General features: G+C 42.0%; 1 protein-coding gene across 1 annotated transcript in view; it reads right to left on the reverse strand.

Moving 5' to 3' along the window:
• Positions 1-3,829: 3,829 nt before the first annotated feature.
• DNER (delta/notch like EGF repeat containing) overlaps positions 3,830-16,268 on the reverse strand; it is a 372,135-nt gene continuing 359,696 nt past the window's right edge. The window contains exons 12-13 of the mRNA XM_081585417.1: positions 11,491-11,737; positions 3,830-4,850 (exon numbers count right to left, since the gene is read on the reverse strand). Of these exons, the coding sequence (XP_081441543.1) occupies positions 4,739-4,850; positions 11,491-11,737 (359 nt within the window). The 3' untranslated portion in view covers positions 3,830-4,738. The remainder of the gene's footprint in view (positions 4,851-11,490; positions 11,738-16,268) is intronic.

Consider the following 16,268-nt stretch of genomic DNA (forward strand, 5'->3'; position numbering starts at 1 on the left):
ATACTTTGGCCACTTGAAGCAAAGAGCTGACTCATTGGAAAAGACCCTGATGCTGGGAAGGATTGAGGACAGGAGGAGAAGGGGACAACAAAGGCAAGATGGTTGGATGGCATCACTGACTCAATGGACATGAGTTTCAGCAGATTCCAGGAGATAGTGAAGGACAGGAAAACCTGGCATGCTGCAGTACCTGGGGTTCACAAAGAGTCCGACACAACTTAGCAACTGAACAACAGCAAATGTACATCTTTCTAATGGCTTTTCTGTTTGCCCCCAAGAAGCAAACTGTAAAATCTTTTAACTGTAAAACTATGACTTAAACTTATTTGCACCTGAAAAGGTTTTCAAGTGTTGTTTTAAACTCCACCTACAACATTGTTTAGCAATAAAATCCATTCAAGCTCCTAGCCATCCTTCAGTTCTTGGAGAAAATCAGTGTTCAAAATATTATAGTCTCATGAAATGAAGAAGCAGAAGCCATTAGAGTAGGGGAACGGTTGGTGATCCAAGGCCAGCCGGATGGTACTAAGCAGAAACCTTGGTACAAGTGTCAAAGAAACCAGCTTTAGGAAATTAAATTTGAATTGCTTGGAAATGATTTATCTGTGTATGCCATGTCCTTGCAATTCTGAAAACACACTAAATGACCTGGAGATGGAGCTGGACCATTTATAGGCGGCAATGCCCTGCTGTACCCAGTTGTGTCCGGGTGACCCCATGGACCGTGGCCCACCAAGCTCATCTGCCCACGGGATTTTCCAAGCAAGAATACTGGAGGGGGTTGCCATTTCCTTCTCCAGGGGATCCTCCCAACCCAGGGATCAAACCCATGTCTCTTGCGTCTCCAGTACTGGCAGGCAGATTCTGTACCACTGAGCCACCTGGGAATCCCTAGTGGGTGAGGATCCCTGTTCTTAGAAACAGTTACCCTGTCTTGTGAGAACCCACACATGAGAACAGGGCTAATTCCAGCTCTTCTATGTAGTGAGACTATCACCAGTTCAACAAGTCCTGGGCAGTAGTTTACTCTTGCTTACTAAATGCTTCCTTCTTCACAAATGCAGCAAAGTAAAAACTTAAACAAGATGGCAGAGTGTTTGATACACTGAAAAGAAGGGCACCGATCTTTCTCGTAACTCCTCCACCATCCACAATTCATGAGTTGCAGATCACAGACATCAACCTTATTAACCTCCTTTGTGATAAGATCTGTGTTGAAAATAAGAATAAAAGCGACAGCAGTAATTGTTAAAGTGCTGAATGCTTAATGTGTACTGGATGTGGGCTAAGTGATTTACATCCATTCTGGTGTTTAATTCTCACAGTGACCCTCACTGCCCTGGAGAAGGATATGGCAATCCACTCCAGTATTCTTGCCTAGGAAATCCCTTGGACAGAGGCATCTGGCAGGCTACAGTTTGTGGGATTGAAAAGAGTTGGATATGACTTAGCAACTAAACTACAAATACTCCAATAAAGAAAGAAATTGCTTCATCACTAACTCGCCATTAATAAAATACGAAGTTTTCGAAAAAACAAAAGAGTTCACCTTCCTCCCACTCCAAAAAAACAAAAAAAACAGGATAGGCTCAGGGTCGTGTGTTCAATGTTGTTAGCAAGTAAATAGGTGAAGCATGATTCCAATCCACTCTGCTACAAATAAACTGCCGAATAGCGGTGTTTACATTTCCTTCACCAGGTCCTTCTAAGTGTGATTCTGTACTTGTTTATTACATGAAGGCATGATTCAAAACAAGCTGTGAACTCAGGAGCCAGAATCCTTCTGTGCAGCCCTTGTTACTCACCATCTGCCTGGCACAGAACAAGTGCTCAGTGAGAGGTATTATTATTGAGTCTTCAAATGAATAAGCGAAGGTCTTTAAATGGGTTTGGGGTTGGCCACAGACCATCAGAAGGCAGTCACGTCAGCTTACAACCCGAACAAATGACTCTGTTAAATTGCTTTAAAAAGACAAATTATCACTGATAAAAGACCATTTAGTTTTCCAAGCAAGTCCTTGAAGGGTATCATACCTAATGAATTTGGTATCATATATTAACAACATATGGAACTTCCCTGGTGACTCAGATGGTAAAGAATCTGCCTGCAATGCAGGAGACCCAGCGTCGATCCCTGGGTCAGGAAGATCCCCTGGAGAAAGGATTGGCTATTCACTCCAATATTCTTGCCTGGAGAATTCCATGGACAGTGGAGCCTAGCAGGCTACAGTTCACGGGGTTGTAAAGAGTCGGACACGACTGAACGATGAACACGCTATATATGGAATCTAGAAAAATGGTACAGATGAACTTATTTGCAGGGCAAGAATAGAGATGCAGACATAGAGAACGAACTTATGGACACAGTGGGGGAAAGGGGGGAGTAGCATTGACATACATACACTACTGTGTGTAAAACCGAGAGCTGGTGGGAAGCTGCTGTACAGCAGAGGGAGCTCAGCTTGGTGCTCTCTGCTGACCTAGAGGGGTGGAATGGGAGGGAGGGTGGTGGGAGAGAGGTCCACGAGGGAGGGGATATTTGTATACTTATAGCTGATTCACCTTGTTGTACAGCGGAAACCAACATGATATTGTAAAGCAATCATCCTCCAAATAAAAAATAAATTTTCAAAAAGTTAAAAAAAAAAGAATTTGGAAGATTAAAAATTATCTGAGAGACTGTGAGGGAAGCAGCTTCAGATGAAGGTCATGGCAGCACTTAACAATGCCCTTGGGAGTCCACTGGAGATGGGTGGTTTGCAGGCCGTCTCCTGGGGATGGAGGTAACTGCACTGCACAACTGAGTCTCCCCCGGGAAGACGGAAGAAACGCCTGCCTGTGTTCCATGGATGCCCAACCAGCCCTGCTCATAGTTTGTTCTTACTTCACTTCCAAACACTCAAACTAAAAATATTACCCTATTGCACTGTATCATTTAATAATCAGAGTGTGAGTGTATCGCTACATCACTTGTAGGATTGGGGACAGATGTTCTAAGGGAAGAGAAAGAAGGAAAAGCATTGTAAATGCTTCTTTTTGCCTAAAGCCCTCTCCTGCACCTAATTTCAGGGCTTCTCTTGGTCTCATCAGATGTTCCCACATGAAGATGAAGTAGTTTTGTTGTTTGTTTTTTTTTTAAAGCCCCTGGGACTTCAGTGCCACATTTAGATGCAAAATGGAATTGAACACAGGATGACTGTAAGCTGCCTTCCAGTTTTAAGGACCCAGGTGCTGCTTGCTAAGCTGATTTCATTTGACCCCCGTAGGAGAGCAGGCTTTGTAAGATGTTTCTGAAACTGTAGGTTCTCTGCACATCATGTCCAGAAGTGTTTCTGGATTTCAATGTACCTCAATAGTCATATATGCTACATTTCACTGACAAATTCTGATGCAAGAGTTAACGATGAGAATTTTTGTTATTTTTCTCACCTTATAAGACAGTAGGGATGGTTCACTGACAATTAGGAGGTCAGAAGGGCTCCTGGAAGGAACAGGGAATGACTCCAGCAGCCACAAAGATGTACTCCTTGGACTACTTAAAATGTTAAAAAAAATATATAAAAAGTAAGACTTCTTTTTTGTTTGATATGTGTGTATTAGTTGCTCAGTCATATCTGACTCTTTGCGACGCTATGAACTGTAGCCAGCCAGGCTCCTCTGTCCATGGAGTTCTCCAGGCAAGAATACTGGGGTGGGTTGCCATTCTCTTCTCCAGGGGATCATCCCAACCCAGGGATTGAACCCAGGTCCCATGTATTGCAAGTGGATTCTTTACCATATCAAATCCAAACGTTTTATATAATTTAAAAAAGAGAGAGAGACAAGTGAATCCTTGACTTGGTAACATTTATTCAATATTCGTTGAAATTAGCAAGAATCAGAAGAAGCACATATCAATCAAATACAGCCACAAAAATGTCCTGGATATAAATAAAGATGCACTATGAGATATACTCACTACTGAAGGAATCGGTATGCTCTTACAGTTACTACCTCTTAGCAAGGAACAACTTCAACATAAATTTAATTTACTCACAATACGAAAACCTTGACTTGTAGAAGAAAATACAGATTCAATTCGATTGCAATTTGCCTCACTAGACCCTGTCATCATGTATGTTTTCAAGGTCTACCTTGATGACTGTTATGAAAACAACAGGAAAACAAACAAACTCAAGAGAATGTTTCCAGTTTCTGCAAAGTTCAACAAAACAGTGCAGAAATAAGTTACTTACCCATGCACAGAATAAGGCAAAGGCTAATTTCATTCAGGTTAGGAATAGTACATTTAACTAGTTTCTTTTTCACAGAACAAACATTTCAGACTTCTTTTTAAGTTAATGGGTATACTGCATTATAGTTCATACTACATGTGTTACCTAACTCTAAAGTCAGCACTCACACATCAAACACAAACTTGTCCTGATTAGACTTACTCTGTATCCACTGCTAAAATCAAACTGGTTCATGAGAATATCTACTGTGGAAGGTACACACACTAGTCGAAGCCTACCATTTAGAGAGCAGAAAGTACATGAAAACGTAGTCTACGGATTTCACAAATTCCATTTTTAAAATATTTTTTTGAAACTAAAAGCTGCAGAAAATTAGTTCTTAAACAGTCTACCGAAAACTTTTGAGCAGCTAACATCTTAAATTTCTTAAGCTTTTCCTTCTCTTAAAAATATTTAAATGAATGTAGTAGCCCATCTTTTGGAAAAATAATCCCCCAAAAAGATTACAAATCTTTTGTTTTAATCAGTGTGACCAAGGGCTTGTCATCAGGGCTGTAATCCTCATAGGCAATGGGGGTCACGTCATACATCGCAGGCCGGGATTTCTTTCCAAACCTGAAATTGCACAGAGAGAGGACTCTGGTTAGAGAAATAGCAGCTTCTCAAGTCCTATTAAAGGTAAATGGTGACAATAACTTACATTCAAGAATCAAATGGAACCATAAAATACTCTTAAGATATCCTCTCTAGCAAGTACAGACATTTAAGTCTTCCTGATCTTAATATTGAGTGAGTATAAACATTAGCCTTTGGTGTGGGAGGCAAAAAATGGATTTCACACAAGGTAGAGTCCAAATTAATATTGAAGCTTGTAGGTTAAATCTTGAGAAAGCAGTCAGGCATGAGGGCTCTTCAATAGGTTTTGAGAAAACGTGTATCAATTGGTCTTTTTCTTCTCAGACCCAGAGTGGTTTGGAGAGGTGAGTTTATTTTACATCCACTCTGATGCTTGAAATGCAGAATGGCTGGGTAGGCTTCCCTAATGGTGCAGACTCTCCCCTGGGACTTGCAGGAGGGCTGGTGAGGGCTCAGAGGCAACCTGAGGTCCCAAGACCAGGAGAAAGGGAGAGGGAGGAAATGACTTCCAATAATGAGGTGTTGGTCCAGGATCTGTGTGGGCCCCCCATCCCATCCCACCCACCTATCACTTCCCAACCCCCAAGGACACACAGGCCATTGTTTCTTTGAGCACAAAGCCATTGTCCCAACAGATTTGTGTGTATCAAACACCCCTTGATGGCAGGTCTGATGCGCAGAAGCCCAAGAGTGTCAAAATCCAATTTCAGGACCTCTGCTAAACCAGTGTTGAAATGGTGATTGTTAAAACAAAGTCAGTTCAACTTCTGGGTGGTCTCTTCCCATTCAGGACCTCAATAAAGGCCCCTGGAGTGCAATAGGATTTAAACAATCTTCCCCACTAGCCCACCAACCCTCCTCTCTTCTATAAACAACATTTTTTTAACCGTTTCAAGTCCAATGAAGCCTATTAAAAAAGAAATTTTAAAAAAATCTCAAATTTTAAGAGGATTGCCAGGATGGGCCCCCAAAGATTTCTTGGGACTTGTTTACCATGGCTTTAAACCCATCTCTCCACCTTGCCTGTCTCTTCTTTTTATATCTTGGAAAGTCTGTCTTCTCACGTACAGAGATGAGAAGTAGAATCAAGTGGGAAGTGAGAAAACGTTGCATTCTTCATATGATCGTTTATTTTTAAACATTCTTCCATCTTGTAATTCCAATTCACTCAAGACTTACTGACCTTCAGGAGAGCAAAGGCACAAACATGCTAGATGGACACCAGGCAAAGTACAAAGATAGAGAAATGGGGATTTCCTTGGTGGTCCAGTGGCTAAGATGCCATGCTCCCAGTATGGGTTCAATCCCTCGTTGGGGAACTAGATCCCACACGCTGCCTCTAAGAGTTTGCATGCCACAGTGAAGATCCCATGTGCCACAATGAAGACACAACACAGCCAAATAAATAAATAAATACAAAATAAATATTTTTTAAAAAAGAGTTAAAGCATTTTGCCACTAAGAAACCACAGCTCTTGGAGGCAATATTGAAAAGGCTTCAAGAATATCATGCCTAAAAGGTTAGCCTCACTGAAGGTCTGGAGTTGTGTGGGCATAAGTGTGGATTGGATTCCAGCCTGAGATGTGTTTATCTAAATCAACCGAGGTCTGCACGATCTCAGAACAGGAAACGGGCAACAATGTCAAAGCCAATTGGCTCTTAATATTTTCAAGTTTGAACATTTCAGAGGCTACTTTACGGAGCAAGCATTTTGACAAGATATTTCTCATAAAATAGCTTGATATATCACTAATAATATACCACTAATGATATTAACCTAATTAATTTTGAAAATCAGGAAATCCCAGTGTAAAGCTCTCAGTATCCAAACATGGCAGCTATGGGACGGTTTCCTGCTGGAACTCCGACAAGAGGGTCAGTGAATTATACAAGGCCTGTGAATCAACTGATTGGCCAAGAGGAAACATCTGAGCAACCTAATAGGTTGAATATAGGTTTACAATACCTGTTTTTGTTTTTTCGTGATTCCAGTTTGAAGAAGAATCTGTTTCCTCCACATCTAGAAAGTTCAATGCCTCCATGTTAGGCAATCCATCCACAAGCTATAGTTCAAAGGGCTGTGACCTTACATTATCGTTATAGATCTGGATACTGACAAGACAGGTTTGCAGTCGAGTGTTCCAGACCCACTGAGCATGAAGGCAGTTAAGAGCTGCCATGCATCCATTGTAGACACGCAAAGTCAACTGAACAAGGCAGCACTGCTTTGTGTCCACACGAGAAGCTCAGCTGTGTGCATCAGTGCTCATGGGGTCACAAAATGTAATGCTGGTACAAGGGGAACCTGGTTAAAGTACGACTAACTCCCCAGCACCATTGGAACTGGATTCCTTGCACTGTGACCTAATTAGCTGCTGAGAAGCCTCCTGATTTCTTAGGTGAGACATTGAGGTCTCCACCCAAAGCACAGTGTCTACCATATGGGGGCTAAGATGGTTTATACAGCACAGTAAAGAGAAATAGGACTCTCCTTCAGTCTCCCACACCTATCACAGTGGCGAGTGCCAAACAAATGTGTATTTCTACTTAAATTTCCCATGCTAACAGCTTTGCCTATTTCCTTTGTGTCTCAGAACTGGGTGAATGTTAAGGAATCAGCTAACACCTATAGAATTCCATTTTAAATCGTCAGGCATTAAACCAGTGTCAGAGCTTGCCTATGTTATGGCAGGAGTTTGCACGCAAATGTTCTTTTTAAGAACAATGCACTGTTTTTCCTTATCCTAAACAGACATATTATTTTTTTTTTTTTAAAAAGGTAGAAGCCAAAGAAAACTACAGTGTAGGCCTGGGATTAGCAAACTACAGTCTGCAAGCCAGTAATAGCCTGCTGCCTGTTTTTTAAAATAAAGTCTTATTGGAACACAGTTGCACCCATTCATAATGCCTCTGGTGCTTTCACAGGACAAAGGCAGAGTTGGTCACAGAGACTGAATGGCCCACAAAGTCTAAGATGTTTTACAGGCCATCTGTTACCATTGTGGAAGCACTCATAGCAGCTGCGCAGCGTGGTATCAAGGTAACTGACACTCAAACATCACAGTTGGTGACCAGTCCTATGTACCTTATTTTACTAAAGAAACAAAAGACCAAAACCAGTGTCGAAGGAGTCAAAGTATGTACATTCTTCTAGTTCATATTCCCCTGGAAATCAATAGCTAGTCAACACTTTGAAGACGAGCCAGTGGATGTAAGCTTTAAAAAGGTCACATTGAGGGACTTCTCTGGCCATCCAGTGGCTAAGACTCTAAGCTCCCAATGCAGGGGGCAGGGGTTCGATCCCTGGTTAGGGAACTAGATCCTTTGTGTCCCAACTAAAGATGCTACATGTCACAATTAAGACCCAGTGCAGCCAAATGGGGCTTCCCAGGTGGTGCTAGTGGTAAAGAACCTGCTTGCCGATGTAGGAGATATAAGAGACGCCGGTTTGATCCCTGGGTTGGGAAGATCCCCTGAAGGAGGGCATGGAAACCCACTCCAGTATTCTTGCCTGGAGAACCCCATGGACAGAGGAGCCTGGTGCACTACAGTCCAGAGGGTCGCAATGAGTCAGACATGACTGAAGTGACTTAGCATGCATGCAGCCAAATAAATAAATATTAAAAAAAAAAAAAAAAGGCCCACATTGGGAGATGCTCTTTGAGAAAGAGCGACTTTGTCCTTTCCCAGCTCTCTGCTTTGTTTCCTGTAATCGGTGGTCAGCCTCCGAGTGTGATCTCAGATACAGAACTTGGAGAGTCATGAGTTCCCTCCTGCATGTCTTTCCAGCCTGAGCATAAGCAAAGCGGCTGAGGAGCAGATGAGTCCTAGGGCAAGGCAGAGTAGGGGGGCACTGCTCCTCAGCCCATCATCAGCACCAACAGACCGATTGCTGAGGTCAGAATCACCAGACACTTCCTGGGGAAAAGGGGAACGTCACCAATGACACAGACAGTGTTTGTCCGGCGCAGCTGCTGAGCTGCAGTCATTCTGAGCCAATGTCACCTCCAGCATAGTGGCAGGGAGACAGGCCATGAAGTAGACACGTTGGCTATAGGCTGTTGCTCAAAACTAAGAAGTGGGGAATACCAAAGGGACTCTGTTTTTGTCAGTGCCTTTCCAGGGTTTCCAGGAAAAGGGATCAAAGGGGCCAACCTGCCAGAGACCCAGGTAGGGCCTCTGGAGAACCAGGCTGTGGAAACTCCAGGTCGTAGTTAAATAAATGTTTAGATGGGAATGTTCTCAGATACATGTGGGAAGGCATTGTAATAACGTCAAAGGTTTTATCTGCAGTCACTGTTGCATCCAGGAGCTTGTTGGTTAGGAATTCTGCAGTAAATATTTTTGATAAAAATCGGTACCAAATAAGAACCAGGTTTGTAAATGCTTTCAAGTTTCTCCTTTCCTTCCAAGAGTATTCAGTTAAATATCTTCCCAGTGAGCTGCACAAGCAGGAAGCCCAGAAGAATCTATCTTAACTTATTCCAGGGCTGAGATAGAATACTCTTCCTCTTGGATGCAAAAGGACCTCAGCCAGAGATTCCTTTCAGGGTAGGGGTCGGGGAGGGAATCTGATTTTCTTGGGTCTCCCAATACATCCCCATATAGAACCATGGATTCTGTTCTTTCCGGGTGAGAAAAAAGAGTCACAAAAGATTTTCTGAGTCACAAAAAATTTTGCCTAGTCTCTACTTTTAGGGCTTCCCAGACAGTAAAGAATCCACCTGCCAATGCAGGAGACACAAGAGATGCGCATTCAGTCCCTGGGTCAGGAGGATCCCCTGGAGACGAAATGGCTACCCACTCCAGTATTCTTGCCTGGAAAATTCCAAGGACAGAGGAGCCTGGTAGACTACAGTCCATGAGGCCACAAAGAGTTGGACATGACTGAGTGACTGAGCAACAATAACCTCTTCTTTTTACATTTTTACTGCTTATCCAACAATTTCAAGATACTCCAAATGCTCCTGCAGGCTGGTACCACTGACTAAGCTGGTGCCCTGGGATGAATCTATTTCTCAGGCAGATCAAGACATCCTGTGCCAACCGCTCACCGAGAATCATCCATTCGTTTCAGACCTTACATTTTAGTGAGGTCTACCATGTGCCAGGACCCACTGGACATACAGTAATAAATCCCATTGCACTTTGTGCAAAAGGAAAGATTAACTAAACAAGATGAGATTTGCAGGGATTCATCTCAGGGTTTCCCAGAAGCTGTGTTGCTGAGTTGATTCTAAAATGGAGTCCATGACAAGACTGATCTGTGGAGCCTGATGTGGAAGAGGGTTGACTCCTCCTTTCTCTCTCAAAGTTACAGAAATGGGGATAGTGCTGCTCCTACAAAGAAGTTGCCTTTGGCTTTGGGACACATGCCCTAAGTCCCCCAACTTCTCTCTTCCACTGGCTCTTTCCCTGGAACCCAGGTTCTGGTTTTTGTTTCCACTGGACTCATCCTAAGATCTGAGCCCTGGGTTTGGAGGTTTCCTTTTGAAGAAAGCTAACTTTCTGATGCCAGGAGTTGGTGATGGACAGAGAGGCCTGGTGTGCTGCAGTCCATGGGGTCACAAAGAGTCGGACACGACTGAGCGACTGAACTGAACTCAACTGAACCTTCTGACCCTCTGAACTTCTGTTCCATTCAGACAGAATTTGGATCTGCTTGTCCCTCGAACAATATCAGTCACAACATCCCAACAAAGATTATACAGCTAATAGTTCCCTGGAAGTCCAATCTTAAGACACCAAGCTCAACCCTCTTTTTGCTATAGCACACTGACTTTCTAAATCATGTGCTTTATATTGTTCTACTAATTAAAGGAAAAGATGGTGTTTTCAACACATAATATCACTATCATTTTGATAACAAATATTTCTGACCAAAAATCAACAAGATTAGATTAGTTGATTTGTTTATCCATGTTGTAATAGATTTGGAGAAGTAAATACGGCATTATCTGTTTATACAATCCTTTATTATTCATAATTTAATTTGATTGTCATAACTCTTTAAGGAGGTAGTTCTCCCTTCCTACGGTTGAGGGAACTGTATTTGTGGAAGGCTGAATCATCTATCTAAACTACGATCAGGTAATGGAGCAGTTGGACTTAATGTCAAATGTCTGACACCCTGACTCAGGCTATTTCTATACCACACTAACTCTTGTCTCTCCAGGAATCTTTCCCCCAGGAGAAGACACTATTTTATACAATATGTACTCTAACAACATAATGACTGCTGTGTGACTTTCTTTAACTAAATCAGATGTGATCATTTATAGTCACACTGTTTGAAGAACAACACAGCTAAACACATTCCAAAAAGAATTCATCAAAACCTGTTTCACACAAGGTGATGAAGAGTCAAATGTTTATAGCAGAGATAAACACAAATTAAATGAATGAATGTATTCAATGAAAACAGGAAGTTAGCAGCAAATTAAAGGGGGTTGTTTATAAAGCAGTCTAATTATCTGGTCCCCCAATACTACTTTGAGTCTATGCTTTATTCTTTGAAATCCCCCTTGCAGATGTAAAGTCTTTGACATCCCCCTACAGATGTGAAGTCCTGTGCAAAATATAACCCTGGTACCCAGCATGCTGACTCCCGCCACTCACCTGGCATGCCGGATGGAGGCGATGGCATTGCTGAACTCGCTGTCGATGCTGCGGCAGTTGTAGAACTCCTCATAAGCCGGCCGGGCAGAGCCCTGGTACTCAATGCGGCTGATGCGGCAAATCCCCACAATCAAGATGATGAGCATCAGGATGAAGGCGACGCAGAGGGCGCCGATGATGATGTAGAGAGAGTGTCGAGGCATGTTGGTTAGACTCTCTGCCACGTGCCCGGACTTCCACTGGAGGTCTGAAGGCGAAAACAAGCAAATGTCTGGGTATCAGCTGGGGCCTTTTGAAGGGGAAGGACTTGTCTGTCCTCACATCAGGAACATAAAATACAAGAGATGTCCAAACTGCAAAGGATTATTTTCTATGGATAATCCAGATGACAACCCACTCCAGTATTCTTGCCTGGGAAACCCCATGGAGAGAGGAGTCTGGCAGGCTACAGGATATATATTAATATCCTTAACGTATAAAGACCTCATACAAATCATTAAGAAAAACCAGGAATATGCCACAGAAAAATGGGTAAAGAATATAAAAAAGAATTCACCAAGGAAATATAAGTAGAAAATTGTTTGGCTTCACAATTTTTTTAAGCTATGCAAGTCCTATATGAGTTCCCAAATATTATTTTTAAATTTTGATAACCACAGTAGACAAGGGTGCAGAAATAAGAACTGTGTGAACTGATACACAACCCCTGTGGGGACTACACGGAGCATCCTTTGACCCAGAAATTCCAGTTTTCAGAATTTTTGCTGGGAAAATGATCCTAAAAATGTATAAAGCCCTGTGTACAAAGATGTTCATCTCAGAAGCACAATTTTCAAATGTTAGATTACCAACTATCACACATTTAGAAAATAAGTTCAGAAAATAAGCACAGACCCAGATGGAGTCCCTGCTCAAAGCTAATATATGTTCATATTTTACCTTCTTTGCTTTGAATGTTTACAGTTTTTTAAAAGAAATGAAATGTTACAAATAAAATCTAGTGTAACTGCTGAAACTCTAAAAAATTTATTATCTTAGTGATTTAAAAAAATTTCTGAATGAGGCTTGAAACTTCTAATCCAATTCCGAGAATATAAAAAAAAATACCATGCTGTAAAAAAAAGAAAACAAACAGGAAATTAACAAATGATATAGTATTATTAACTAATATATAGATTTTGTTCAAATTTCACAAAATTTTATGCTAGTGTCCATTGTTTTCATCTCTATTCAAGACTCCACATTGCATTTAATTCCATTGAGCAACTTCAGCTGCATGCAACAAATTCTGGTAAATTCTCTTTTCATTCTTACTCTATTACAAATATTTTCTAACTTTCCTTGTGATGGCTTCTTAGATACACCCAACATTTAAAAGTGGGCATTTAATTTACAAATACATGGGATTCTATTTAAAGCATCTTTAATATTAATTTCTCATTTTAATACTAATTTTTCATTTAAATGCTTTCTTCTCTGCAATTACCCTCTGTGTTTTTTTCAGTCTAACTTTCTTGAGGCTTTCAATGGTTAAGTTGAAGATCTCTCTTCGTAAACATCACACTGCACTTAAAAATACGTGGGTTGTTTTCAGATATCTTTTGATACTGATTTCTAACATAATTCCACAGTGATAAGAGAACAGACTCCAGATGATTTCAGTACCTCTAGACCATGAAATTTTTGCATCTTGTGTTATCCGTGTATCTGCTTTAGTGTCTTCTAGTTCACAGTCTGGGCTTCCCAGGTGGCGCTCGTGGCAAAGAAACTGCCTGCCAATGCAGGAGGTGTGACAGACCAGGTTTGATCTCTGAGTTGGAGAGATCCCCTGGAGGAAGAAATGGCAACCCACTCAAGGATCCTTGCCTGGAGAGTCCCAAGGACAGAGGAGCCTGGCAGGGTACAGTCCTTGGGGCCACAAAGAGTCAGACACGACTGAAGTTGACTTCACACACACGCAGTTTACAGTCTATGGGAACCTGAATAGAATTTGTATCCTACTGTTGGTGAAAACTGTATAAATCTTAATTATGTTGAATTGGTTCACAGTGCTTTGCGGGTCTAATATATCCTTCTACTTCTCTGTATAGTCATCCAATTAATTTTGAGAGTTTGATATTGAAACTCCAACTAAAAATCTTAATTTATCTACTTAAAAAAATAATTGTAATATATAGTGGAACTGTATATAACTTTGTCCTGTATCTTCCAACTCTCCTGTAAATGTGTTGTTATACTTTCATAATTAAAAACAAAAAATTTTAAAAAATATTACAGGTATAGCTAGAGTTCCTCAAAACCATATTCTGTCTCCACCCCACCAACAGACAACACATTTCATAAACATGGAAAAATAGGAAACAGCCTAAATATTTCAACTCTTATGAGATGATTTTATTGCTGTTGTTGTTTAGTCGCTAAGTCGTATCTCACTCTTTGTGACCCCATGGACTGTAGCCCATCAGCCTCCTTTGTCCAGGGGATTTCCCAAGCAAGAATACTGGAGAGGGTTGCCATTTCCTTCTCCAAGGGATCTTCCTGACCCGGGGATCGAACCCACGTCTCCTGCATTGCAGATGGATTCTTTACTGCTGAGCCACCAAAGAAGCCCTAGTGAGATGCAGAGCTGCTCATCAAGTAGCAAAAGAATAAAAAAAAGATTACCAAACAGAACCTAGTGGTATACTACAATCACATATGAGCTTCCAAAAGTGAAGTTGCTCAGTCGTGTCCGACTCTCTGCGACCCCATGGACTGTAGCCTAGTAGGCTCCTCCGTCCATGGGATTTTCCAGGCAAGAATACTGGAGTGAGTTGCCATTTCCTTCTCCAGGAGATCTTCCTGACCCAGGGATTGAACCAGGGTCTCCTGCATTACAGGCAGACGCTTTACCATCTGAGCGACCAGGGAAGTTTCAGATGAGCTTCCAAAATCTATCTCTATACTGAAAAGCTCAGGATGGAGCAATGATAATGATAAACCTATGTTGTTTTCTTACTACGCTAAGCTTTTTGAAAACATCTCATTTGATCAGCACAACCACCAGAAAATATATCATTCTTTCTCCCCATTTCTATAGACAAAGCTCAGAAACTGACACCACTTCCTGGATGAGAGTGTTGACTGTAACTCCAGGTCCAACTTCTCAGCCTCTGCCTCATACAGCAGGGTGCTAACAACAGTGATCTCTGAAAAGCATGATTACACGTGATTTTTACCTCCTTTATATGTCTCAGTCTTTTTCAGCTTTTTTTAAAAAAAGAATATAGTCTCTTTATAATAAAAAACAAGTGATAAGTCATTTGAAGAAAACACCCATGAGATTATCTTCCAGCATAACTAGTGGAAGACGTGTGAGCTTTGGGATCACACTAACCTTGCTTTCATTGCAGTTGTAGTATTTTTTAAAAGTTTTACTTATTTATTATTTTTGATTGCACTGGGTCTTCATTGCTGCATATGGGCTTTCTCTAGTTGCAGTGAACGGGGACTACTCTCTAGCTGCCATGCGAGGGCTTCTCATTGGAGGGCTTTTCATTGCAGTGGCTTCTCTTGCTGCAGAGCATGGGCTCCAGGGTGTGCACACTTCAACAGTTGTGGCATGCAGGCCCTAGAGCTGGAGCTCGGTAGTTGTGGCTCATGGGCTTATTCATTGCTCTGAGGCATGTGGCATCTTTGAGGACTAGGGATCGAACCCATGTCTCCGGCACTGGCATGTGGATTCTTAACCACTGGACCACCAGCGAAAGTCTTCAGCTGCAACAATGGCTTGACCTCCCTGAGTGTCAGTTTCTTCATTTATAAGACAACAATTATAACATATACCCTATGGACATGTTGGGAGCATAAGTTAGAAAACATGTAAAGAAAAGAGAGTCCACGGCCGGGCATGTGATGAGTGGTGGTGGTCTCAGTGGTGGTGGATGAAGGAAGGATACAGAGGAGGAAGATGGTGTCCTCAGGGCACACTTTGAGCTGGAGATTACTGAGCACTGCCCTGTGCCCATTCAAAAAACACCAGTCTGGACGGGCAAGGAAAAAGTAGATGGATGGCACATAGTCTCTGTGTCTGGCACAGGTCAAGAGTGTCAAATTATGTCCTGTTTACAGACCTGCAAACAAATGTAATGATCCAGATACCATGACCAGGATTTGAAAGGAAGTCACGAAGGTGAAAAGGGGCTAGGTTAAGCCCAAACAGAAGCTAAACTCACATGGGAAAAGGGTTGTCTTCTCTACTTTACCCACTCTACCATCTCCACCATCACCCTCTCCAGGCCATCATTTCCACATTAGGACTCTGGGTGCCTGAAAATGAGATTCAAGGTATGGGTGAAAATAGGTCTGTCTTCTGGTGACTGGCAACCCCCTCCAGTATTCTTGCTTGGAAAATCCCATGGACAGAGGAGCCTGGCAGGCTACAGTCCATGGGGTTGCAAAGAGTCGGACACAACTGAGCGACTTCACTTTACACTTTACTTCCTGTGAAATCCTCAGGCCTCTTTCCACTGTTCTCTTTTAGGTGAAAGTATTTGTGACCACTGAGTCCTCATACTCTCATCCCAGGGACATCTTTAGGGACACTGGAGTCTCAGAATCAGCTATTCTTTCCCTTGAAAAGTTACAACCTTCCGAAGACCACAAGTAAACAGCCAAACAAGGATTCTAGTGTGCAGACCATTTTCCAAGAAGCCTAATCGGAAACTGACCCATGCCCTGAGCCTGCATGGTTCCTGAGAGCTTGAGAAGACCAGGGCAAATGAAGCGACTTCTGAGTT

This window comes from Giraffa tippelskirchi, chromosome 3 (assembly GCF_054371585.1).
Source record: "Giraffa tippelskirchi isolate mGirTip1 chromosome 3, T2T-mGirTip1v1.2.pri, whole genome shotgun sequence".
In the NCBI taxonomy this organism is placed as follows: Eukaryota; Metazoa; Chordata; class Mammalia; order Artiodactyla; family Giraffidae; genus Giraffa; species Giraffa tippelskirchi.